Below are 26007 nucleotides of genomic sequence, written 5' to 3' on the forward strand. Positions count from 1 at the left end.
GTTAGCGTTCCGGAGTGTCTAACCTTAACTTCTAGGCTACTGATACTATTACGACAGCTAGATGCTTCAAAGAGAGTGTATTGTATGTAGCAGGGATCACTGAGACCCCGGATCTAGCCAAGCTTACGTGCTCTTACGTACTCTGCGGCGAAATAGGTGTAGGCTGCAGGACCCTGATGATTGCGTCTTCAGTCCCGTTACTAGCTCTCTGGATCATTGGAACAATTCCCATTCTGCCGCGAGAATACGACTATATCCATGGTTCCTGGATAAGATGACGATTTTTTTGCTTCATACATTTCCTGCATCCGAGAACTTGAAACAAGGGCTTAAAGAAGGAGTTACAAACAGGTGGAGGTTCTTCCTCTGGTATATCTTGAAAATCGCTAAAGGGAATCAACTATATCGACAAACATGATATCAAACAAGATGGCAAGTGCTTTTCTTCGTGTCTTTCCTCCTCTTTTATTTTCTCCTCGGGTAGAAGGTGATAGGGGCGGGTTCTATTGCTGTCGGAACTATCAGTTGCTCCAAGACACTATCGCCAATTGTTGCCAAACCAGAAGACATGGCTCTATCCGCCTCAATCTCAGTCAGATACAGCGCTGTTCTTGTAGAACAAATTCACGCATCACATTGTCTGACCAATGTTATCGCTCGGTGACTCATAGATCTTTCAGGCGGCGATATTGCATGTCTGGCGGTTCAGTTAGCCTCTCAGCCCCCCCCGTAAAAGATTTGAGATCTTGCTCACACTGGGTCCTTTCTATAATTTGACACTACAGGGTCATTCAAGTTGGTACCCCGCCAAGAGAATGTGGATTTTAGAAGTCTGTAGGTAGAAATTCGCTATCTTTATCCAAGTTGCAGAAAAGTGCTTCAATATCGCCAGTCGAGAAACCCGAATCCATGCCTTCTCCTGAAAATCTGTGGGATAAGTTGGACTGCCTGATGTTTTCGTCTAAGCTCGAGAAACCCATGCCGTCGTAAGACACCGCATCAGATCTATGCGGCTCCCAGGCCGTCACAGGAGCAGTTTTGTGAATGCGTTCGACATATGACCGGCCCTCGTGCGCGCGGTTCGGGTGCTTTAGCATTGCTTGGTCGCACAAGTTCTCGACGGAGTTCCATGCAAGAACCTCGGCCACGGAGATATCCTCGTTGTTGTAGCGCTGGAAGACAACATCAATCTGCTTCCATGCCCGATCTGTATCCCCGTGGTCAGGCCGGCGCGCGAGACCCAGAAGCAGGCCCGCAATGCAATGAATCGGAATTGGCCATCTGAAGGCCCACTGCCAATGATTCGAGATTGCTGCCTTTTCTCCACACTCAAATTCCTCAAGACAAGCGAGACAATCATCATAGAGCCTGGGATTGTTAGTAGGGGGAAATTTAAAACGTAGGGATGTATGCTCACCGGCCTTGGAGTTGCTCAAACACGTGACATTGCAACTTTACTTTTGATGGTGACGCATGGAAGTAGAGTATCAAGACATGTAACAACTTGATCATCGCATTGTACCAATGGGTGATGACCAGTTGCATTGAATTGGATCCGTCGAAGTGCTGAATGAACTTGCACCGAAGGTATTTCTCGGTTTCGTCAACAATCGCCACGAGATCTTTGCAATTTGATATTGTTCCCTGGGCCTTGAAAAGGTTGTGGCACGCCTTACTGAGTTCCCTTCTTATGAGAGGTACCGTCGCGTCGCTAAATCCTTCCCCATCGCGAGGTCCAGGGTCGGTTCCCACTAACGTGGACACTTTCCAGTCCGCATCATTGGCGTTGTGCGACTGGTGAACATCACCGATAGTCAACATGACTGATTCCAAGCCGTCTATGTTAGCAAACTGTGCGTCCAGAGTAGCGATATGGCCCCACATCCGTCGCCTCATCTCAGCAATCCACGGCCCGCAGCCGTAGTACGCCGGATCTCTCTGTATGCCGATCCGCCTAGCAATACTCGCTGCAAGACCAAGCAAACCCGAGCCTACTTCAGCATTCCCAGTATGGAACTGACAGGTCTGTTCACCGATTAGTTAGGCACGGATAAAAGTAAGGACGAAACATGTTCATGTACAATGTAATAGAGTAGAGCATTAAAGAGGATGGTATTTCGGCTCCTCATCAGGTCCGCCCGTTGAAGTGCGAGTTCAGTCTTCTGCTGAAGTTGGTTGCTCAGTTCCGATCTAGCCACGCCAATCTGCTCCTGGATGATCGATGCCGGTAGAACTGTTGCGGTGATGTATTGCGTAGCGGACATAAGAGCCTCCACTTCACCAGCGGAAATGCAATTGCCTTGTCGATAGTCTGCCACCATTTGCCAGTAGTGTCCCTTATGGCTGATTCGAATGAAAGGTTCAACATGGTCGAAAAAATGGTTCATCAGCACATCTTCCTTACATCTCGGAAGATGAAAGTAAGATGTATTTCTGGTCTTAGGGCTCATTGGGTGTAGAGGCCAGTTCCACATCTCATCATCAGCACTATTATCAAAATTGATGTTAAGATGGCAGGGTTCATAGATGAAGTGGTCGATGCTCATCGATGGATGCGGTCCCATGTGATCGGAGTTTCCTAGCCGAAATATATGGCTTTCATTATCAGCAGGAGTGTCTGAACCAAGACCAGGACTACTGAAAGGGCTGTTTCCAGATGGGCAACTGTTTCGCTGAGAGAGTTGGAGAGCTGAGTCGGGGAGAGACAAGGCGATCAGGTCTTCCACTATACGTTCTAACCGCTCGACCCTCTTTTGAAGCAGCTGTTGGCTCATGGCAGATTCGGGCGGGGCTTCATAGACACATTGGACTCCATGACGGACACAGTTGTTGCAGGGCTGCTTCTTATCGCAACGAACCTTTCGGCGGCGACAAACACGGCAGGGCTTGTTGAAGTTGAGAACGTCGCTCGACATGTTGTTATGAGAGTTGCTGGAGCTGATCAAGTCGCGCTACCGAAGCCATCGTCCAACCGCTATTAATCACCCTTTCATTTGGGAGATAGAAGACGTGGATTTTAAATGCCAGACACAGTCTTGGCATTTTCCGTATTCCGATAAGAGGAGTGGCAAATCGGTCTCAAAAGGGGGATGCACTAGGCTCATGGGTACCCATGACCTTGAAGGCGCATACGCCCGTGAAACTATGGCTCTCTACAAGGTTAGACCATTCAGTGAGAAATACTATGTAGGGCTCTGAGAGAAAGAGAGACGACGCCCAGTGCTGCCTGGCTGGAAACAAGGGACAAGGCTCAGCAAGGGGAGTTTCTTATCAAGAGAGTTGCATGTTCGGGACAGCCTCAATGCCTCTTATGATAATGATATTAAAGAGGAGCCTGCGGCCAGGCAGGCATCATAATTAATAGCATCTTCTGGTTTGAGTGGGGAGAGGCAGCCTTCTGACAACTGGCAGAGCCTGATTCTCACATCCCACCAAGCGCGGGCTCGGCTAATATTCTCTCGTATCGGCTTCTTTGGAATCCAGACGAAAATCACAAGGGTCGTAGGGCACCCAGTGCTCCATCCTGAGGAGTTTGTCACGTCATCAACCTAATCTGCGGTGCCGAATTCAGTGTCGTTAAAACCGTTACGCTCGGTATAGGTCTTCAGGCCATATCAACAAAAGCCAGAACGTTCTATGTATCTGCATGACTTAGAGGTCGTCTCATGGGTGGAGACCGGAAGCCTAACCGTATTCAGTTTATAACCGCTCCAACGAAGGAACGAGCCTCAGCTTAGGCTTTGCAACCTTGAGAAATGGGGATCAAATGGCCCACTGGTACTACTAGTGATATGGAAGTGATCTAATTCAAGTTGCCAGACTTAGCCCGTCACTGCAATTGAGCAATCAGGGATCGAGTGGGCTGCAGGAAGGGTCACGATAAATTGTACCCACCATAATCTCTAGGTCAAGGATGTTCCGATATCCATCAGACCGTAGCCTGGCTGTCAAGCACTAGCCACACCCATCAAGCTCCAGATCGCACTGCGCAAACGCCCTTACGAAACTTATTTTAGCCGGTCGTGCCGAGGATTGAAACCAGACCTTGCTATTCGCACGGAATCACCCAACCGCCAACTCACTCAGTGTCTACATGAGGCTAGCGTTCCGAATGACCAACTCTAACTTTTGGTTTGAGACCGGGGGATATCTAGTCGTAAATGTTCGGCGTAGAGTTTCCGCGTGTTTAGATGTCGATTCTGTCTGATTGGGTCAAATTGATTGTATTGCTCCATCGTGTGACTATGTGTGTGCTGGTGTGCTGGTGCTAGATTTGTTAGACAGTCCGCTCAAGCACCGATAAGCAGCAAGGAATTTCAAAGACCTCCTCGATGTACGAATATCTATAAAACAACGTCTCCCAGCGAGCTTTTGCCACCTTGGCTTGAATTCTGCAACATCGATTCCGAGGTGTCGGCGAAACTTGGCCAAATACCCAGTTCTTCCAGCTCTGTGTGCAGAGTTTTCTTCCTGAATCTAAAACTATTGGATTTAATAGTCATGGCGGCCAGCACTACCATGAAGGCTCTGATCTTCAGGCCGAAAGGGCAGTCCCTAGCCGTCGAAGATGTCCCTGTGCCAGTCCCTGGGCCAAAGCAGATCCTCGTTCGGGTTCAGGCCGTCGCACTCAATACGGTGGACGTGATGAACCTGGATCATCCGTTGGCTGTTCAAGATACCCGTGTGGTAGGGTCGGATTTCGTTGGTGTTGTGGCAGCTATCGGCGAGGATCTCAAAAGCGTGGACGACCCCCGAGCAGTTGTCGGCGCCCGTGTCGCTGGGTTTGTTCAAGGCGGTAAGCGTTCTTCTGCTCCCTTGGGATAGAGTCGTATCTAATAAACCACAGCAAACTCTGGCAACGACCGTCCCGGTGCCTATGCCGAGTACGTCGTAGCAGACTACGACTTGACTTGGAGTGTTGCAGCCAACGTGCCGTTGGAAAACGCCGCCACGGTCAATCTCTGTGGTCTCACAGCTGCGCAAGGTCTCTTCTACCGCATGGGCTTTCCGTGTCCGTTTTACGGGACCCCAACGTTTGAGGGCGTAGAAGAGCCCGTGAATGTCCTGATATACGGTTCGACAACCAATGTTGGCCTTTTTGCAGCGCAGCTGGTCCGTATCGCGGAAAAGACTGCAGGTAAAAAGATTCGGCTCATCGGGGCTGCCAGCGCCTCAAAGCACGCCATGTTACGGGAGGCGCCGTACCAGTACGACGTCTTGGTCGATTACAAGAAGTCTAGCTGGACAGAGGAGGCCCTCCAGGCAACCGGAGGCAGCGGTGTTCTTTATGCAATTGACGCGGTTTCTTCTGGTCCAACAGTTGCTAATGTCGAGAGTACATTGAGCGCCAACGGCAAGTTTGCCGCCTACCGGACTCCTAATATTGGCAACTTTGATATGGCTGCCTTGAAGATTAAGCCTGTCATCGGCGCAGTTTGGGAGGGCCTTGGAGTCGAGATTGAATACCATGGTAAGTGTATTATTTTTCTCACTCTGGCGTGACTGCTGTCTAACGCGTATGCAAAGGTGTCACTCTGCTCGCGGATCAGGAGGCGCGCAAATTCGCAGCTGCTTTCTTCAAGTTCATCGGCCAAAGTACGGCTTCAGACCTCAACGTCCCGCAATCAGTTCCTATTCGTCTTATGCCAGGTGGAATCGAGAAGATTGTCTCTGGTGGTTTCAGCGTGCTTCGGCAATCGCCTTTGGCTTCCGGGGATGGTTCACAGCGGAGTATGGAGGCTCATCTCCGGCCGGTCAGCGCGGAGAAATTGGTTTATAAGATATAAGCTGAGCACTAGTCGTGATTGTTTTACATGGTACATTGCAAGGGTCATTTGCCCTGGCTCTGGATATACACAATGTCTGCGCCCTCCGTCAGTGCATACCACTTAGGCTAGGTGAACACGCTCTTTGATCCATACATTGCTTTACTCGTAATACTCTTCACGTCTTAAGTTTTCCCCGGGCCGTCCGTGGGGCCCGCCAGGCAAGCGATACACAAGTAGCATATGACCGGGCTGTCGCATTGGGTCGGGACGTAGCTCCGCGATAGGAGTATTCCTATTTAACCGTTATCAAACTCGTACGATATCGAGAAATCAAGGAGATAAACCAGGAGAACAATGGATGTAATTGATTGGGGGCAAGAGGAGACTTTGACACATGCATTGAGTAGTTCCCGAGTGAATACATAGCCAATAGTTGGGGCAGTTACCGGATTGTACTTAAATCCGTTCTTTGGGCCACTTCTCATTGAATGAAGAGCAATGAAACGTAACGTGAAAAAGGTAATGAGGCATCAATTTATCCTTCTCGAAATGCAAAAGTATTTACACAGCGGCTATATGTACTTCTAAGATAACTTGTCACTATCTCTCGAGAACCTGTCCCGAGCTGCTCCTGGCCCTATACTCAAACACCCGTTCACCAGCATAAATATGCGAGTGAAGCTTGAGTAATACAACACTACTGTTGAGTTGGGACTTCTTACAGCTTCTGTCCCGCAGTGGTGGGGATGGTGCTGGCAATCTTGCCAGAGCCCAGGGCAGTGACCTTGTAAGGCAGCTTGGCGGAGGTGAGCGTGCCGAGAGGAGCCGAGTTGATGGAGCCACCGAAAGAAACATCCTCGACAACAGCATATCCAGTCTCCTTGGAGTCGGCGAAGAAAATAGCACGTTCAGCGGAGTTGACAAAGGCAGAGCTCTGGACCAGGACCTGGGCTCCCATGCGGGTGTTGACACCGGAGAGAGTCATGGTATCCCAGAAGTTGTTGACGATGTGGACGGTGGCGAATCGAATGAGAGGCTGTCGGCTGTTGACGTTCTTCCAGTAGTTGTTGGCATAAGTGACGCGGAGCTTGCCAGTGTCCTGGGCGGCGTTGCTATCCGAGTGTCCGATCAGGGAGCCCTTCCACTGTTGGAGAATCCATGGTTAGCGACTTGCCTTCGCGATCAATACTTAATTGTGGACGGGTAACATACGTGGTCGTGGAAGTAGGTGTTGGAGACGGTAACCCAGTCAGCAGCGTGGGAGATGTCGAGGAGGCCGTCAAGGTCGTCCTTGCCAGCGCTCAGGTCTCCAGAAAGGTCGCAGTGGTCGACCCAGACATTGGTGGACTCGTCGATTCCGATGGCATCACCGTTTTCGGCAAGGACCTTGGCAATCTTGAGGTTGCGGAGGATGACGTTGCTCTGACGGCGGACGTAGAATCCCACGCCGGTGATGGCTATGAAAGGTCAGAATCTCGAAAACACCACAGCTTGCCACATAGAAAACATACAGCTACCGGCGGCACCAATAATGGTCTTGTCAGAGGTAGGGCGGACACGGTCGCTGCCGCTCAGCTGGCCGGACACGATGATAGTAAGGGGGCCGTCACGCTTAGCAGCCTCGATGAGGGCAGCAACAGTGTTTACAGTAATGGTAGATCCAGCAGCACCGCCAGTGGTGCCTCCATTCTGGGTGCAGTAGCCTACAGAGCAGGCCTCGGCAGCTTGACGCTTAAGAACGGCATCCGTGGAGTCGATGGGAGAACCAACGACCAGGGTGGCGAGGAAGGTAACGAAGACGGCGGAAAGCTTCATGATGAAGAGATGAGAGTAATTGCGGGATTGGGAGATGACAAGTTGGTGAACAAGGATGCAAATAAAGTGAAAGTCAATGAAGGTTGAAGAGTCGGCCAGGCGAGTTGAGAAGAAGAGTGTGTTGAACAAAGCCGAGATGATAAATAGGACGAAACAAGCTGGTTTTATACTCATCCAACCCCTATGTGAGGTTTCTACAACAGATAATACGACCTGCCCCTGTTGGTACAGCTGCTTACACGAGATCACGACAACATCATGGCTTCGCCGCTCTGGGGTACTCTCGACACGCTGAATTAGGAATTAAAGTTGTTTTTCAGCCGTAACGTATCCGATCTGGCCTAAAAACCATATCCGATACCCTAAATTCGAAACGCAGGTCATCCGAAGACCGAATGCAACGGCGTACACAACTCGCCGTCGAGGCGTCATTGGTGCATTTAAAACCGGGATGCTTGGCGGTTGGTGGAAAATCCGGACCAAAATTTTGCTAAGCACAAACGACGAGCTTGATAGATGGATTTGAAACTGGCTCGCGGCGCGGCTACCACCCTGTTCGGAGTGTAGATCTCCATTACCGGAATGGGGTAGCTGGACACGTCTCAGCAAGGCGGATCAGGGCTAGCTGGTCAATATGCGCCCAGGGTCTTTGCGTGCTTGGCAACGAACAGCTTACAGGTGACGTCGTATAGAACCCCAGCCGTTAATTAGGTGTTGAGGCTTCTCCGCCCCCTTAATAACCTTTTCCGACTGTACCGAAACGTATGATTTAAGCTTAAGTCCTGTCTCATACAAGACCTTGACACGATCCACACGTTGACGGTTTTCCCGGATGGGGGAACCCTGCCTGTCAGGCATTTCCGGCGTTTCGTTTGTCCCCGAATTCCTTCTCATTCTACTCAGACTTGAGGTTTATAATGTGTCATAAAAACATGCTGTAGATGTCAAGACTTTGGAAGCCAGTGGAATATTCTAGTAAAGTTTTCGGATTTACTAGGACATGGTGTTGGAGGGAACGCGACTCGTGACAAAACACAGTCTTTCTTACCATCCACGATACCGGCCTGAAGTAACACTTTAAAATGAGCTACGGTAGAAAATAGGGATTTCTTCCGGCGGCTCATGAATTAATCCGCACCGAGAGTTCTGTCAAATTTAGATAGTTTTCTCTTCGGGACGCGGCAAAACATACAGTCGGGTACAGGGTAAGCCGCCTTGAAATAGTAGATATTTCAATATGACTTCTATAATAAGTAAGGGCTGGGGTACTTCTCGCAGCTGGGTGTTAGATTGAAATAATGGGTAAGATTCAGGATAAATAATTTACTCCCTCTGACCTGCAGGCAAAGCAGTTGGTCGGGAATCGTCTGGTCATGCCAAGTAAATAGTTTTAAAATCGAACATTCTAAAGAAGGCATTTCTAGGTCCCCTCCGCGTCTCTCTACATACACCACGCGAACGCCGGATACGCGTCGTCCGATAAGATAGAACATTGTCGATAAGATAGAACAACTCGGGAATAAAATAAAATCCGAATTGGGGACATGAATAAAAATATGACGTGACTTCGTATGAGATGCATAAATCCACGTCTATCCGCACCTGTGGGGTGTCGCATGAACAAGCTTGGACCGGAAGATTTCTAAGCGAACATTACCCCGCATCTTCAAACTTGATGGTGGTGATGTGATGCTCAATTGAGATAGAAATCATCAAATAATCATCCTCCGAATTCTGTACGTGATTTCTGCTATATATATGGCTTTGAGCTTCTAGGAGTGTTGCTGCCACTACACCCGTAACTATACCTCAAAATATTCTTCAGCTTGCTCTAGTTTGGTATCAGTCATCCGCCACCTCCGCAGAATCATTCATCTCGAACTCCACGGTGTAATTATTCCAGATGCTAACGAGAACAAAAAAGAAGGCGCAAAAGGAATAGTTCAATAAAGGAAAGAGTACGTTGCCTATATAATTAACCGCTCCACGAGCCGCTTCAACTTGCGTGACTGAGAAAGATGCCAGAAAATGAAGTCCATAGAGTCATCTCGTTTGACCAAGAAATCAACCACTTGATGAATGGCACCAGCAGAAACCAACTCGGTAGTCAACATGCCGAAACCCCGCACTAAATATCGCCATGTCCTTAGCGGTGAGGCGGGGAATGAACCTTGCCCAGTTTTTTTCCCTCTCGTTTGAGCCGTTCAAATCAAACTCGTGCTTGGTGGTCGTTCGACTGCCGAATCCAGCCGACCCCCTTGTCGATCACGAGCTCGGCTGCAACCTCATCGAGGCTAAAAGCAATCCGCAAGGCTCATTGGAGGGACAATAAGCAGGAACAAATGGTTCTCTGCGCCGACTCGGCCCGATTTGTGCAGTAAGCGCAAAGTCAAGTCAACAATGAGGATAAAAACTCGATTGGACCTTGAATAGAATGCCACGATGGAAACCAGTCAGGTTGCTTCTACAAACCTCCAGTTGCGACAATGAAGCTCTCCAAGTTCGGTTTGGGGCTTGCGGGACTTGCGTCTCTCGTTGCTCCGGCTTTGACGCAGGGAACAGAGTGGCCGATACTTGACAATGGTTTGAATGAAGTTGTGCAATGGTTAGACCCACGCCAGATGCTTTTGAACTTTGCATGGTCTGACAGGTTTATAGGGACCACCACAGCTACTTCGTCAATGGCCAGAGACTGTTCATATTTTCCGGCGAGGTGAGTAAATATTGCTCCCTCAGTTCAATTCGGTTTGCTAATGTGTTCTAGTTCCACCCGTGGAGATTTCCAGTGTAAGTTGGCCGCAAAAATTGCCAATTGCTCTCTAATAGTCATTTGTAGACCCGAACTTTGGCGAGATCTACTTGAAAAGATCAAGGCGGCTGGGTAAGTCAATCTGAAGCCTTCGACTTAAGTGCTTATGTGACTAACAAGATCTGAGCTTCAACACCTTCTCCATCTACACATCATGGGGTTACCACAGCGCCTCACCGGATGCTTTGGACTTCACCAATGGTAGCCATAACCTTACGTCCATCATGACCCTGGCCAAGGAGCTCGGCATGTATGTCATCATGCGCCCTGGTCCCTACGTCAATGCCGAGACCAACGCTGGTGGCTTCCCGCTGTGGCTGACGACGGGTGAGTATGGTGACCTCCGTAACGACGACGATAGGTACACCGCAGCTTGGAAACCATACTGGGAAGAAATTTCCAGTATTGTTAAGCCGCACCTCATCACCAACGGCGGCAATGTCATCATGTTCCAGATTGAGAACGAGCTAAACGGCCAGTGGAAAAACATTGCCAACCGAGTACTGAACCCAACTATTGCAAACTACATGCAGTTGCTTGAGGACAGTGCTCGTGACAGCGGTATTGATGTTCCCCTGGCTCACAATGCTCCCAACATGAATGGGTACTCTTGGTCCAAGGACTTCTCCAGCGCCACCGGTAATGTCGATGTCGTTGGATTGGACAGCTACCCCTCGTGCTGGAGCTGCAACCTCAGCGAGTGTACGGGCACAAATGGCGAATACAAGGCCTACAAGACCGCCGAGTACCTCTCCTACTTCAATGTTCAGTCCCCCAAGCAGCCGAACTTTATGCCCGAATTCCAAGGCGGGTCGTACAACCCTTGGGGAGGCCCGCAAGGCGGATGCCCGGCAGATATTGGCTCCGAATTCGCGAATCTCTTCTACCGAGACCTCATCTCTCAGCGCGTCACAGCCATCTCGCTCTACATGATGTTTGGCGGGACCAACTGGGGGCATTCAGCATGCCCTGTTGTGGCAACGAGCTACGACTACTCCTCACCGGTGTCTGAGAATCGCGCTCTTTGGGACAAGTACTACGAGACGAAGCTTCTTGTTCTTTTCACTAGGGTCGCCCATGATTTGGCCAACACTGATCGGGTGGGCTCTGGAACCAACTACACCACCAACGACGTTATCACAGCCGCTGAACTCAGAAATCCCGAGACCGACGCTGCGTTTTATGTGGTTAGACACGAGGACTCATCGTCAGGAACTGTTGAGACACTCCGTCTCACAGTCGACACATCTGAAGGCGAGCTCACCATCCCTCGGTTCGGCAATTACATTAAGATCGACGGCCACGAGGCGAAGGTCCTCGTTACCGACTTCAAATTCGGCGACAAGAAGCTGCTCTACTCGACTGCTGAGGTGCTTAGCTATACTACCATTGACGGCAAGCAGATCCTCGCGTTTTGGTTGCCTCAGGGCGAGTCTGGCGAGTTTGCGATCAGGGGCGCGTCTAAAGCCAAGGTGTTGCGCGCTGCCACGAAGAAATCCGTGACGGTACGCAACGAGAAGAAGGGAATCACAGTCTCATACACCCAGAAGGCGGGCATGAACTCCATTAAGCTGAATGATGGTACACGTATCTTGATGCTTGATCGAGAGACGGCGTATCGTTTCTGGGTGCCAACTTTGGACAACGATCCGTTTGCGCCTGTCAACAACACTGGTAAGTTGATAACATTAACATATAAAGAATTAGGGTTGATCGTTTCTAGTCTTTGTCCAGGGCCCTTATCTTGTCCGTTCTGCGGCATATGACGCGAAGAAGCGAGTGCTTGCTCTCACTGGCGACGAGGAAGAGGCGCAGACAATCACAGTGTTTGGCCCCGAGAAGCTGCGTTCCATCACTTGGAATGGAGAAAAGGTTCCAGTCAAATCTCGTGACGGCCCAGTTTATGTTGCCTCCATCAAAGGTCCTTCGACTGTGAAGCTTCCATCTTTAGGTCCCTGGTCGTGGGCCGACAGTCTTCCCGAGATTGCCAATGATTATAAGCCGACTTCAGATGGTTGGGTTGGTAAGTGTTAATCCCTGAGAAGCATGAGATACAGCGATTAACCTAACCATTTCCAGTTGCCAACAACACAAAGACTCCCAACCCGACCAAGCCTGCTGGCAACAACCCGGTCCTATACGTCGACGACTACAAGGTCCACTACGGCAACAGCATCTACAGAGCCACTTTCCCCAGCACGAAGAAGCCCCCAACGGGTGTCTTCCTCGATCTTATTGGCGGATTTGCTTTTGGTTATTCTGTCTGGGTCAACTCGGACTACATCGGCTCTTACTACGGCCTCTCGTACCTCGGCTCGCACTCGGGAACCTTTTCCTTTGACAATGCTACGCTCAAGGATGATGGCGAGAATGTCTTGGTCGTGTTGATGGACCAAAGCGGCCACGAGCTACGTTCATCGGCGATTGACCCTCGTGGCATCACCAACGCAACTCTCGTCGGCTCGGGGAGTGACTATAGCTTCACTGAGTGGCGGATTGCCGGTAACGCTGGACTGGAGGACAACATCGATCCCATGCGAGGACCGTTCAACGAAGGAGGACTCTATGCCGAGCGAGTAGGCATGCACCTCCCGGAATACCCCGATAACGACTGGACCGACCTCCCCAGCAGCACCACTACCCTCGTGGTTCCCTCCGCCGGTGTCCGCGTGTTCCGCACCGTCGCACCTCTTGACGTGCCCAAGGGTGTCGACGTTTCCATCTCTTTCCACCTCACAGCAACCTCAGACGGTACCTTTACGCCCAGCAAGCCTGAATACACGAACCGTCTACGGGCTCTGCTCTTCGTGAACGGATATCAGTACGGCAGGTTCAGCCCGTACATCGGACACCAGATTGACTTCCCCGTGCCGCCTGGCATTCTCAACTACCATGGTGATAATTCCATTGTAGTGACGGTTTGGAGCCAGGCGAGTGAGGGAGTTGAGATGAATGTGGAGTGGGAGCTTAACTATACTCATTCTACCAGCTTTGACATGGGATTTGAGAGTAGTTACCTGAGACCGGGATGGACCAAGGATCGGCTTAGCTATGCATAGGTTGTATATTCAATTACATCTGGTTTGAAAGTAGTCAACCTGAGTAGCAGAGTCGCGGAAGAATAGAAGAGACTCGCATAGTGTTACAGGCTCAATCACTCATCCTCTAGTCCAAAGTCGCTTCGCGCACCTGTCGCAACTGCATCCTCAACAAGAACACGTATAGCAAGAATCGCCATACCCTTTGCGCACTTGATTGCCGCTGCGTGTGCCTCGTCCGTTCCAGCAGCAGCGGTGAATCCTGGGTTATGAGCAGAGATATCCGGACTTGCTGGGATCGCAAAAGCGCCGTGGAAACTGGGGACTAGATGCGACACGTTACCCATGTCTGTCGACGCATTGAAGTTCTTGGTCTGCCGAAGCATGATGTTTTCGCCCAGAACTGCCATCTCGTCCACGTATGTTTTGCAGAGCGTGTCGTTGACGCGGAGATTCATGTACGTCGGTGACCTACGAGCACGTCAGTGAAGTTTCTTGAGGAACGAGAACTTGGGAGTTGCATACGGGATGTAGCTAATAGAGCAACCAGTAGCCGCAGCACCAGCCTCGAAGCACGCCTTTACCCGACGTAGCAGGTCATTGCACCGCTTCATCGTAGGGCTTCGGATATTCCAGTTCATTCGAGTGTATTCAGTGATGACGTTGGGAACCGTACCACCAGCCTCTATGACGCCATGAATCCGTTCATCAGGCTGGATCTGCTGTCGCAGCAATGCCACATTATTGTATGCCGCAACGGCTGCGTCAAGTGCATTTACTCCATTCCACGGCTCACCAGCCGCGTGGGCCGTCTTGCCTCTAAACTCGACACGCAGTTTGTGGCTTGCGATGAGCTTGAAGCCCGCGAGGCCGGAAAAGTCACCGCTGCTTCCGATCTGGTGCGCTGCCACGGGATGCGCCATGATGGCGGCTGCGATATCTTGTGGAGGATTGAAAGCGCCAGCGTCAATGAGTTTCGCTTTGCCGCCGCCGCCTTCTTCTGCCGGCGTACCCAGAATGCGTAAACGACCGGGGATTTCCAGCTCTGTCATCGCACGAGCGGCTCCCAAAAAAGCAGCGAGAGACGAAGTTGCGATCAGGTTGTGGCCACAGGCGTGTCCTATCGTGGGGAGGGCATCGTACTCGGCACAAAACACGACAAGCCGTCCGCCCTCTCCAATCTCGACTTCGAAGCTGGTCTCAAGGCCATAGGTCTGCTTTTTGACCGTGAATCCCTGGTCCTCGAGGTACGCCGTGAGAGTATTGTGGGCGAGAAACTCTTGATATGCTGTTTCGGGGTTTGCGTGGAGAAATTTGTTGATATTTTGATGTAGCGATGGACTCAGATTGTCAAGACTTTGGTCGATGATGGCGCGTGCCGTCTCGATGACTCCGGGTGACGACTCGGCCGAGTCCATTGACGTGGGAAGACAGGCTCTGCTATCGTCGAGTTCATTCACAATCTGGTCCTCGTAAATTTGTGAAGCTGGCTGAGTCCCATGGCCGCGACCGGGTCTGATGGGTTCGCCCTCTTTGATCTCAGTCATTATGTACCTGGGGAAGATAGTATCCAGCTGAGTTTACGGGATTTAGGAATGGAGAATGGAGGAAGGGGAAATGAGTATGAATCCTGGGGTATTCTGACATCATGTCGGGCTTTTAAGCGTTTGCGTCACTAACACGAGCATAATGCCACTCCTCTATTTTTGTGGCGAATTCGACCTAGACTTGTAGATCGTGTCGATGGAGTTCCAGAACGTTACGCCACGTATTATGTATGTATTATGTACAGCCGACGCTCGGCAATCCACTTATTTCAAGATCCTGGTCGACAACGAGCTTATCACATCTCGTTCATCCACGAAGAAAGCCATCATCTGACTCCACTCTCACATTCTGGCACATGATAAGCCCATTGTCGATCATCGATAGCCGTCGGTCGGCTTTATCGGTCATGTTATCGCGACCTTCGGCTACAGAACTCCACGCCGATGCTTCCCCTCTCCACAATCACCCAGCCACGCGAGTTGCATCCCAGTCACCATCTCAAAGCAATCGAGTTCTTGCCTGCCAACATGAGTTTCGAATATGCCGCAGAAAAAAGCAGCGCCAGTCCCGGCTCGCCGCTGTCGCCCCAGTTGTGTCGACAGGGAGAGGGGCGGAATGCGGCGCGCTCACGCAAGGGATGCTGGACGTGCAGGGCAAAGAAGGTCAAATGCGACGAGGCAACACCTCAGTGTCGGCGATGTTTGAGGTTGAGCCTCTTGTGCGATTATATTCCAAGGAGGAAGGCGTCCAAGAACAGAAGTCTCGCGATTCAATCACGGAGCAGACACACTCCAACGGCGGAAGATGGGACAAACGTTGCATGCTTTCAACGACTGGCACGGAATCGGCTTCAATCATTAATCGAACAAAATGAATCACGATCCCTATCGACATCTTGCATCCCAGCGCCAGCTACCGGAGCCTCCTCTGTCGTTTTCACATCAGCAGACCACGAGTCAATTCGATATTTTCGGACCTCCTTTGCGAAGCTGCACCACACAAAGAACCCAGACTATTCGCTCTATTCCATCATGTTTGGCATTGCACAGGTGGATCCCATCGTCATGCACATGATTCTCGCTGTCGGTGGAAGAGAGATGGAGTTCCGACGCAACATGCAGACCGAAGACAATCGAGGTATTGGGTCCCCTCTCTGGCATTACTCGAGTGCCTTGAAGATGATGGCCGACCTGGTTGGGGATGACGATAGTGAGCGGCTGGATCTCGACTCGATCCATACGGCGTTATATCTGATGCTTCTATATGAGCAAAAATATGGTGACGAGAGATGTACGGGCGTCGCAAACCACCTGAGCGGTGCGGCTTTGATCCTAAAGCACCGATGCAATGACAAACTACTGCTGTCATCTCCTTCGTCAGGAGGCCATTCAAGGGCATTGATATCGACATCGACACAAATGACACAACAAGCGCCCGGCAGCAAACCACTATCTCTCTATTCTGCTCGATTGATAGTCTGGATCGCCCTTTTCGATGCCGCAGCGGCATCTTGTGGAGTTGGCGGAGAGCTGAACGCAATGCTGTTCAAGCTGATGGGTGGAAATAATGGAACTGATGGCCTTGCCAGTCGTTTTCAACCCTTGGAGAGTTTTGATAAACTGCACCGGTTCTCGAATCCTCTCTACAGAACGACTTGGGGTGAAAACTATCCCCAAAGTGAGTTGCTTGATGACGTGGAGAATCGAAGCGTCTACTCTCTTTTGGGAGCCTGCACCCAGCTACGTTTTATGATAGCACAGCTCGCGAAGCTTTACGAATGCGATGCGGCCAGTGCAACGGAACGTGCCTTGGTTGTCGAACTCTCCATCCAAGAAGTCAGCAGCAAGTTTAGCGAGCTGATGGAGGTAGCTGCGGAACTATCGCTCACTACCGACAACTCGCATCGGCTGGTGGCCAACATTCGAAGTGTCGTGCCGCATTTCTACGGCGTGGTGCTGGATTTTCTCCGTCTCACGCGGCCCGACGATGAAGCAGGGCTATGTCCACGGCAAACCAGCGCGCTACGCCAGATCATGAACCTGGCATTCCAAACGTACAAGCATGGCGGGGATGAGGCCATGATGCCAATCGCCTGGCCCCTCTTTATGGTTGCATTGGAGACAAACGACCTTCTCCACCGCGAGTGGGCCCTTGAACGACTTGAATCGATAACCAGGTTCGGCAAAAACTTTGAGCGAGCCCATCGGTTCCTAGTCGGCGTAGTTGATATGCAGATCCAGTCGGGCAGGCGGGTGAATGTGCGTGAGCGTTTTCAGTCTGGGGAAGTGGGCCTCTTTGTCATCTAGCAAGAAGTAGTTCGCATAATTAATGTTAATAAATACGGATACCCTTAGGCTGAATCACATTCTCCAGTACTGTTCTGTTCCGAGTTTAGCGAAGTGGTGCTGTTGTTATCTAGCACTCGCAGGGGAATGAAGCGGTCTCCACAGCGTCGATGGAATACTACTCTGAGCGGTGTGCACTAATTATACCCGACCATCGGCTATCTGAAAACCCAAGCACACATCTTGTTGCTATCTCTTATCATTTTGCCAGGTCAAAGATTAACATTCCCGGGGCTTCGTCATGATTGCAGGAGATAACTGCGGGGAAATAAGAAACCAAGTATATTCCTTTCTCTGAATCATATATTATTCAGGACAACCACCAATGCAGACTTGCTGAATGCATCTTTCATAGTTCATTTACCTCATGCACTGCCTTGACCCCGCGGAAGCACCACAGAGATCTACAATCTTCTCTCACCAGTGGCCTGCCTCGCTCCCATTTCATCATGTCTGAGATGCGAACAGTGGACGTCAAGTCCCAAATCGCGGACGAAACTGCAAAAGACATTTCTCAGGGCGAACTCCATTACGAGGAGCTTAGTGCAGAAGATGACAAGAGAATTCTACGCAGGATTGACATGTGGTAAGTGACAATCTCATTCAACACTGGCGTTCGGCTTGATTGTGGAGTCCAAGCTAACAAAATGGCAGCCTTCTCCCAGCAATGGCCGCTTCATATATGTTTCAGTTTCTAGACAAATCTGCCCTCAGTTACACCGCCATTATGGGCTTACGAACAGACCTCGAGCTTTCAGGATCTGGATATTCATGGGCCAGCAGCATCTATTACTTTGGATACTTGATTGCATCCTATGTAGCTGGTGTTATCATGGTTCGGTTTCCCATTGGCAAGACAATTGCGGCATCCATGTGCGTTCCCCCGTCCCTCCTTTATACTGCCGGAATAATATTGACTCGATACCTAGAATCATCTGGGGAGTCATATTGATGCTGACCGCCGTAACTTTCAACACTGGAAGCCTGTTGGCCAATCGCTTCTTTCTGGGTGTCGCTGAATCCGCCATCGCCCCAGGTCTCAGCGTTGTCACTGCAATGTGGTATAAAAGATCAGAGCAGCCTCTACGCCATGGAGTATGGTTCCTTGGAAACACGTGCGCAGGAATCTTTGGTGGCGTCGTCGCTTATGGTATTGGACATATTCAGAGCATTGCACCATGGAAGGTTCGTCATCTCGTTCGGTTCTTAGGGGACGCAAAGCAGGAACGATAAGGCTGACATATATTAGGCCGTGTTTCTCATTTTTGGAGCAATCACTGTCGCCTGGTCGTTTGCCATTTTCTTTCTACTTCCAGATACCCCGATGAAGGCATGGTTCCTGAGCGAAGAGGACAGCCGAAAGGCCGTTGCGCGAGTCAAAGATAACATGACCGGCATTAAGAGCGACAAGTTCAAGTGGTACCAATGCACCGAGGCATTGCTTGACCTAAAAACCTGGGGACTCTTCTTAATCCAACTCTGCAGTCAGATTGCCAATGGAGGAGTGCACAGCGTAAGAACAACACCACAATGGAAGGGGTTCATGACTTACCATCTTGTAACAGTTCGGCTCTATCGTGATTAAGGGATTCGGTTTCAGCACACTCAACACCCTCCTTGTCCAGATGATCAGTTTTGTGTTCCAGTTTGTCTTCGTCCTCCTTGCAACGGGAGGCAGCACTTGGCTGCACAACACTCGCACCTACTGGATGGCATGGAACTTGGCCGTTTCAATTGTCGGAGCTGCAATGGTTCGACAGATTTCTTCGGACAACATTTGGGCTCGCTTTATGGGATACTGCCTCACCGTCGCATACAGTGCCAATTTCCCACTGACATTGGCCATGTCGTCTGGAAATTTTGGTGGATTCACAAAGAAAACCACTGTCAACGCTATGGTATGTCGGTCCACTGTTGAAGTCAAGCAATGCTAATTTTGGTTGTTCGTAGATCTTCATCGGGTATTGCGCCGGAAACATCATCGGACCTCAACTATTCTTTGATGATGAGGCCCCGTCGTATCCTTCCGGGTTTCTGGCGATGATGATCTGCTATGGAGTTGCATTGGTAACTTGTTTTAGCCTACGATTCTACCTTATCTGGGAGAATCGCCGTCGTGACCGTGTTAGCAATGAGGAGATCAACAGTGATTCTCAGGGAAGCCTGGATTTCGGTTCATTGGACAAGACCGATAAGGAGATGTCGCAGTTTCGCTACGTTTACTAGGGCGTTTGACAAGTTCCTGCAGCCCTGTCGCAATCCATCGTCATTCTGAGGCAAGTTGATATGGTTTTTGGGAAGATGGCGGGGTTCAATTGCTTGCATCTCGATAATTGTTAAATACCAGCAATCCCTAGCAGCCAAGAACATTATGTGGTTCGATCTCTATACGTAGGTATGTCTTCAACGAGAACAGAGCAGACAATACGATACAACATTTTGTGGTCATGACTATGGGGTATCTCAATCGATATCGTCACTTAATTCGTCGCCTCATACCTGACGGGAGGAATTGAGCAGTGATCAATAGTTTGAATGCAATAAGAAAACTTAGAATATAAGGTAATCATGGTTCTCGGTAACGCCAGGTCTTGACAACTATTTATGGCATTAGCAACGCATCATCACGCAATAAGGTCTTCAAACAAAGCGCACTTACGTGTTCTGTCCACGGCACTGAGAGAGAAACGCCGTCGCCCAAACCCGTCGTGCGTTCCTTCCAAATTCTCTCCAGGATGGTGGTAGATGCTAGGTTTCGAAAACCCGTATCATCAATGATCGAATTAATCCTTGTTAGAATGTAGTCATGTTGATAGGGCATGGTGGCTTCTGTGCCAGCCATGAATAGCGGCCAGAATAATCTTCTCGATCCCTTAAATCCGACGGCAATTTTTGACCCCATGTTCAAAATATCATTGATACAGGTTTGTATCTCTGGACTTTCAGCTGGCAACGATTTATCCACAATTCTCAGACTGTGGAGAAGGAAGCTGTGTCGAAAGGCATTGGCTAAATAGTCGCCAGTCGGATCGGACTCGGATCCCTCGAGCTCTTCTCTACGCCAGACTCGGATCTCTTCCCGAATGGAGCTCACCAAACTGTCCCGCCTCCGGCCTTCTTCGTCGACTAATCCTAAATCCCGAGAAGATTCAAGAAGTCGAGAAAACTTGAGAAATAAATTCAGTGGACATCCTGAAAAGGATTCAAAAAGCCTGGGGCACATCTCTTGGTACGCGGCCTCACGAATGCTGTCCGGGAGCAGTGTTTCGTAAGTTCTGGGTATGCAACGTAGCATATGAAGCCTTGATCCCAGAAGTGTCAGTATTTCCAAGCAAAAAGGCCAAGAGACTTACCATGATAATGCACCGAATAAAAAGGTCATGCATGGTCGGTCAGATAATGAAGACTTCAGGAGTTCGGAATGCCTCCGACAGATGCTCGTGACTCCATTCAGGTGAATACCTCCAGCTGATACACCGGTTTCGCAGACCTGATGTGAATGAATCAGTGAGTGTTTGACACAAAGAATTTTCATAAAAAAAGGTTCAGGCCTACATCGTGCAGTACAAGAATCAGTATTATGGCTAAACCGGCCTCAACAAGACAAGGATCGGTAGAGTGGTTGTCTAGACCTTCTAGCCAATCAATTAGCTGCCGGATTGCCATAAACCGATACTCTAAGGCTTCTTGCTCGTTGTCCAGTGTATCGTAGTGATTGATTGATAGATGCCCAAGAGAAAGGCCCAATACCGCGTACAAGACTCCGGAAAACTGCAGCGACAACGGGAGCAGGTACTGTTGGAAGGGATTGGACCAAGACGCAGCATCATCTACAACCAGCTTAGGGCACACTGACTCGTCGACTAGTAAAGAATTAGAGGGTACCACCTGGGGTTTTAGGATATGAATTACAATATTGAAGGAGAAATTGGACGCGCTCCTGGTCCAGGTTTGTTGGTAGAGATGCAGTGTCGAGTGGGGGCGATAAACTTGGGAGGGCATCGAATTTGACGGCGGCAATCCGAGAAGCCCAGGTCATGCGGCTAAATGACGGAACTTCCGATCGTGAAATTTGTGTTTCTTGAATTGGAATACTGGATGAGAAGTATGTCTTCATACCAACCAGGACTCGCTGGCCCAAGACGCGTTTTGTGCCGGAGACGGCGTCCAAAGGGAGCAGTAGCTCGTCATCTCGAGACAGGCAACTGGCAATACTGAGTGGGGACTCCTCATCGACAGGTTGAACGGTGTCTTTGAAGGCCAAGGAATTTTCTTGCTGGTTATCCTGAAGTGCCAGGCGGATATCTGGCGAGGTGTTGGGCGTACTAGAGATGGGGGATGAGTGATTTGTAGGGGTGGAGGCTGATCCAAGATCAAGACTAGGTTCCTCCAACTCTGGTATGGATGGGATAGTGATACTAGAGACATCAGTGCGGCGAGTGCGACGGATCTTGTTTGGTCGAGGACTATCAAGGACAGGGAGTAGTTTCCCTGACAGCCTCCCTCTGCTGGCAACACCACAGAATTTTAGCGGGTAGCCCTCGCAAACATCACCCTCAACGCGATGTTAGCTGAGAATTTCTACTGGGAAGGGAGATGCCACATACCTTGGCTGTGCACTGGGAGCAGCTTGGTCTTTCACGGCCGCACTTCCTGCATTTCTTTCGACATGTCCCACAGGCGGCACCTTGGACACGGGTCAGAGACGCGCGCCATATGCAATGTGAACAGGGGCTCACCTTTGACGCTGGTCGGCATGACGCTTCTCGAAAATGTGATACTACACGGAAAGGGGAAACGGAGTCAGGGTGCACCGTGTGGTTCTGGGGGCAGTGGTTGTTCATTTGAGCTGAAAGCGGTAAATGGCCCATTAACACAATTAACAGAGCGGGGTTCATTCGGCTGTTATCAAGATGATGTCTTCCCCACAGTCTCAAGTGGAGTCAGGTGTGTGTGATACGGACTCTACGGAGATTCCCATTCGCCTCCTACGTAACGATCGAGATTAGTGCGCCCGCAAATCGGCTGCGGGGAGCGCCACCTTTGCACGGCGGAAGGATACCGGAGTGACAAAGTGTCATTAGGGGAGAAGTGGCTATACGTATCGACAGGAGTGGCTAACAGACGTGGATACAAAGGCGTAGGTGACACGCAAGTCACCGCCATTGGCCTGGCTTCGCGTATCAACTTCCATTACCAATTGCATATCTAGTCCCATACATACGGGTTTGGTAATTAATTCACGCCGTTCAGTTGTGCGCTTACACATGCACTGTCAAATTGAATCGTCTCGCAATATCTCTCAAGACTCCATGGTCATAATTGGATATTATCCCAGGCATCCAGATGATGCATTTGCAATGCTAAAAACCCAGCTATTCTAGCAAATCTACGAATCAAGAGGCTCGACCGACTTTATAACCTTGGCCGGGACGCCAACCGCAACCGAGTAGTCAGGGATGCTCTTCGACACGACGGCCCCAGCTCCAATAGTACAGCCCTTGCCGATGGTAACGCCGGGCAACACCGTCACATTTGATCCAAGCCAGCAATCGTCTCCAATGGTGATGGGCTCGGCGTACTCAATGTTGTCCCTTCTCGATTGCAGACTCGTCTCGTGCGTGGCAGTGATCAAACTGACGCCGGTAGCGAAAAAGACTCGGTCGCCGATTGTCACATGAGCGCAATCCAAGATGACGGTACTGTAAATAATTAGCAACCTGATCTACAGGCTGTTTGTCCCACGTACTTGAAGTTGGCGTAGAATCTGTCGCCAACTGTAATGTTGCATCCGTAGTCGACTTGCAAGCTGGGCTCGACGTAAATGTCCTCTCCAACCTTCCCGAAGAGCTCCTTGATCATGGCGACCCTCTTCCCGGCCACCTCGTCGGCCGTCTCGGCTTCGCCTGGGACATACGTGTTGAATGTCTGGGCGAGCCGCCGTGCGCGGTTTCTTGAATCAACGAGCTCTGGAGCCAGGCAGCTGTACAGCATGCCCGAAATCATCTTCTCGTAGTCATCGCACCATGGGATTTTGGACAACGACTTGGAGTAGGCGATGGCCGCCTGGTTTTTCTCCGTGCTGAGTGGAGGAACCATGATGTTTGGCTGGTGAATGGACTCGGCTGGCTATACCGCAAGGATTATAGGCGTCTGGTCCCTGGTCGCTTCGTCTCTTTGCGCCTACTTGTGCTCCTTTGGGAGCTGAAATTCAAGGCGGGGAATATAGCTATGGCAAGAAGAAACCGCACAAGTACCACATAAATACTCACTGAGCATGTGGTTGGCCGTGATTTGTCACAATCCTCGCATCTTGGCGACATGCAGATTGGCTCCATGCTGAGCAACGACGCTAAACAGATCCGGTTGAGCTGGCCGAACTGCTTGATTGGGAATAGGCGGCTTTGAATCGCAAGCTATTCCTTATATGGCAAACCACTTACGGTGTCATCATTGTGTAGGGTAAATGGCGGCGATGGGATTGTGCTGTTGTGAATATCGACTCTTTTCCTCAATTATTCACAATGAGCGCATCCGATCACGAGAGTAGACACCATACGCTTCAAGAAGCCATCTCCTTACACCCATTCCCTGATTTGCCCTTCATCCCAGAATACCGCTCGGCGCGCCAACTTCACTTGGATGGACAGCGACATTTGCTGCCCCAGCCTGAACCAACCCCCTCCGTAACTGAAGATGACATTTTCATCAAAGCTCGAGATGGGTATGACATTCGCACAAAATGCTACCGACCTGCCTCGTCAGTCACAGAATCACTCAACAACTCTCATGGCGGAAAGCAAAGACCCTTGATTGTCTTGTTCCACGAAGGTGGATGGGTCATGGGCAACAGCACGGATGAGGACTCCAACGCCAGGACGTTTGCAAAAGAGCTAGGAGCGGTTTGTCTCAATCCAGAATACAGATTGGCGCCTGAAAACCCATTTCCAACCGGCGTACTTGATTGCTGGGACGTCTTGAAATGGGCTGCGGCAAACGCTGACCAGCTGGGTGTTGACCTCGCCAAAGGCTTCATTGTCGGTGGATCATCAGCCGGTTCAAACATAGCGGCCGTGTTGGCACACCGAGCGGCGAGAGAGAAGCTGAATCCCCCTTTGACCGGACAATGGCTCTGCGTCCCCTATCTCTTGCCACCAGAACTTGTCCCAAGCAAGTATCAGGAGCGTTATTCCAGCATGTGGGCAAACCGTTCTGATCCCGTCCTTGGGCCTTTACTTGACGGGCCAGAGACCATGAAGACCAGCGGATTTATCCATGACTTGGTCAAAGCCGATGTGCTGTCGCCTTTGTTTTCACCATTTGCCGATGAATGGTACCCACCACGAGATGATCAAGACACGACCCCAGCGCATCGAACATTGATACCGAAAGCCTTCTTCCAAGTGGCTGGCCTAGATCCGTTACGAGATCATGGCTTGATTTACCGTACGGCTTTGGAAGAGGAGTGGAAGGTTGAGACGAGACTTAATATCTACGAAGGCTTTGGGCACATGTTCTGGACGAATTGGCCACAGCTTGAAAGGAGCCGTGATTACTGGAAAGACATGGTTGAGGGTATCAGATGGCTGTTGAAGGGTCAATGAGATCTTAGCTTACAATTTGTCGTGGCCGTCTTTATCATCCTTTTTAAGGCTCATTTATTTCGCTACCGATATTGTCGTATCGACTGCATCTTTTAAGTGTAATCATGTTCGTCGGTCGTCTCATCATTTGGGTCGCGACCGAGGTATTTGTGCCTACCTAGGTAGGTAGGCGTAGTATGTTCTAGGCCCTCTAGTTAGGTACACATGTCACCCCCCGTCCTGCGATAAATCAAGCGGCAGTGATTGCGAACCGTCAAGTGAAGTGTCTTGATTCATCTCATTTGCTACGTAGGTCGTGTCCCGAGGACTTCAAGATGCGCTCTATCAATCCTCCCATCTGCCCTTGACCCACTGAACGATAAGATGGCCAATACTCTATTCGAGGATGATTGCTTCTGCCTGTAGCTCAATGTGCATCCCGGGGATGGCGAGGGCGGAAATACCCACAGTCGCCCAGGTAGGATGGTGATCCGGCATCCTAGCGTTCCAGATTTCCATCATCAAAGCGTCATGGCGAACATCGGTGAGAAAGCAGGTGAATTTGTGCACTCCAGCGAGACCAAGTTTGACATCGGAGGCTTTGAGAGCGGCATCCACGCAATTGAAACAGGCTTCAATCTCGTCTCGGAGAGAGGTCGTGACGAGTTCGCCCGTTTGAAGGTCGAACCCAGGCTGCCCCGAGGTGACGACCAAACTACCCGACAAGGGAATTTTGGCAGCATGCGATACCCCGAACGATGTGAAGAGTTCTCCCAGTGGCCCGGGGGTTTGTGAGAAGGTGACTGACGGCATCCTGGTGGCGCAGCTGGGAGCTAGTAGATAGGCGAGAATGTGAAAGAAAGGAATAGTACTGTGTTTGAAGCTGGTTATCTTGCCCCCAACCACCCTAGTATATTCCCCGGGCATATATAGATACTAATCTCAACGGAAGTGAAATCCTGAGTAACCTTCTGCTTTGGGCGACCCGGCCAGGTCGGCTGTCGTGGACGAGCTAAGCTAGTTTCAAGACACAATATTGAGTTGGATGCAAGCGACGTCAGCGCCCATTCTCTAATGATCGGCTTTTTACCTCGATAACCA

The 26007-nt window shown here is 50.3% G+C and overlaps 10 protein-coding genes across 10 annotated transcripts; 5 read left to right on the top strand and 5 right to left on the bottom strand.

The window, feature by feature from the left end:
- Positions 1 to 824: 824 nt before the first annotated feature.
- Positions 825 to 2915, bottom strand: BGZ61DRAFT_533277 (uncharacterized protein; the record flags this gene model as incomplete). Its single annotated transcript, XM_046253983.1, has 3 exons — positions 825 to 1368; positions 1418 to 2025; positions 2082 to 2915. 3 exons carry the CDS (start codon positions 2913 to 2915, stop codon positions 825 to 827), a joined length of 1986 nt encoding a protein of 661 aa, XP_046103906.1.
- A 1603-nt stretch (positions 2916 to 4518) lies between these two features.
- On the top strand, positions 4519 to 5786 carry BGZ61DRAFT_494581 (chaperonin 10-like protein; the record flags this gene model as incomplete). Its single annotated transcript, XM_046250779.1, has 3 exons — positions 4519 to 4795; positions 4847 to 5470; positions 5527 to 5786. 3 exons carry the CDS (start codon positions 4519 to 4521, stop codon positions 5784 to 5786), a joined length of 1161 nt encoding a protein of 386 aa, XP_046103907.1.
- A 700-nt stretch (positions 5787 to 6486) lies between these two features.
- BGZ61DRAFT_494582 (family 1 polysaccharide lyase) lies at positions 6487 to 7583 on the bottom strand (the record flags this gene model as incomplete). Its single annotated transcript, XM_046250780.1, has 3 exons — positions 6487 to 6912; positions 6981 to 7225; positions 7280 to 7583. 3 exons carry the CDS (start codon positions 7581 to 7583, stop codon positions 6487 to 6489), a joined length of 975 nt encoding a protein of 324 aa, XP_046103908.1.
- A 2486-nt stretch (positions 7584 to 10069) lies between these two features.
- Positions 10070 to 13451, top strand: BGZ61DRAFT_353594 (family 35 glycosyl hydrolase; the record flags this gene model as incomplete). The annotated part of the gene is made up of 7 exons (XM_046240539.1): positions 10070 to 10188; positions 10242 to 10296; positions 10348 to 10370; positions 10420 to 10464; positions 10520 to 12066; positions 12116 to 12415; positions 12472 to 13451. 7 exons carry the CDS (start codon positions 10070 to 10072, stop codon positions 13449 to 13451), a joined length of 3069 nt encoding a protein of 1022 aa, XP_046103909.1.
- Positions 13452 to 13546: 95 nt separating this feature from the next.
- Positions 13547 to 14848, bottom strand: BGZ61DRAFT_353124 (metal-dependent amidase/aminoacylase/carboxypeptidase; the record flags this gene model as incomplete). The annotated part of the gene is made up of 2 exons (XM_046240485.1): positions 13547 to 13901; positions 13956 to 14848. 2 exons carry the CDS (start codon positions 14846 to 14848, stop codon positions 13547 to 13549), a joined length of 1248 nt encoding a protein of 415 aa, XP_046103910.1.
- Positions 14849 to 15334: 486 nt separating this feature from the next.
- BGZ61DRAFT_453279 (uncharacterized protein) lies at positions 15335 to 17331 on the top strand. Its single transcript, XM_046246059.1, has one exon. It carries the CDS (start codon positions 15422 to 15424, stop codon positions 17282 to 17284), a length of 1863 nt encoding a protein of 620 aa, XP_046103911.1. The 5' UTR covers positions 15335 to 15421; the 3' UTR covers positions 17285 to 17331.
- Positions 17332 to 17772: 441 nt separating this feature from the next.
- On the top strand, positions 17773 to 19549 carry BGZ61DRAFT_533283 (major facilitator superfamily domain-containing protein; the record flags this gene model as incomplete). The annotated part of the gene is made up of 6 exons (XM_046253984.1): positions 17773 to 17909; positions 17978 to 18196; positions 18253 to 18508; positions 18573 to 18836; positions 18889 to 19221; positions 19274 to 19549. 6 exons carry the CDS (start codon positions 17773 to 17775, stop codon positions 19547 to 19549), a joined length of 1485 nt encoding a protein of 494 aa, XP_046103912.1.
- Positions 19550 to 19873: 324 nt separating this feature from the next.
- BGZ61DRAFT_589053 (fungal-specific transcription factor domain-containing protein) lies at positions 19874 to 22081 on the bottom strand (the record flags this gene model as incomplete). The annotated part of the gene is made up of 7 exons (XM_046256560.1): positions 19874 to 19921; positions 19983 to 20625; positions 20677 to 20813; positions 20879 to 21186; positions 21236 to 21878; positions 21931 to 22010; positions 22063 to 22081. The coding sequence occupies 7 exons, from the start codon at positions 22079 to 22081 to the stop codon at positions 19874 to 19876; spliced, it is 1878 nt and encodes a 625-aa protein (XP_046103913.1).
- A 1744-nt stretch (positions 22082 to 23825) lies between these two features.
- On the top strand, positions 23826 to 25138 carry BGZ61DRAFT_453283 (Alpha/Beta hydrolase protein). The gene has a single exon (XM_046246060.1). It carries the CDS (start codon positions 23848 to 23850, stop codon positions 24925 to 24927), a length of 1080 nt encoding a protein of 359 aa, XP_046103914.1. The 5' UTR covers positions 23826 to 23847; the 3' UTR covers positions 24928 to 25138.
- Positions 25139 to 25302: 164 nt separating this feature from the next.
- Positions 25303 to 25719, bottom strand: BGZ61DRAFT_494590 (Endoribonuclease L-PSP/chorismate mutase-like protein; the record flags this gene model as incomplete). The annotated part of the gene is made up of 1 exon (XM_046250781.1): positions 25303 to 25719. One exon carries the CDS (start codon positions 25717 to 25719, stop codon positions 25303 to 25305), a length of 417 nt encoding a protein of 138 aa, XP_046103915.1.
- Between the last annotated feature and the right edge of the window lie 288 nt (positions 25720 to 26007).

This window comes from Ilyonectria robusta, assembly GCF_021365365.1.
Source record: "Ilyonectria robusta strain PMI_751 chromosome Unknown BGZ61scaffold_11, whole genome shotgun sequence".
Classification (NCBI taxonomy): domain Eukaryota; kingdom Fungi; phylum Ascomycota; class Sordariomycetes; order Hypocreales; family Nectriaceae; genus Ilyonectria; species Ilyonectria robusta.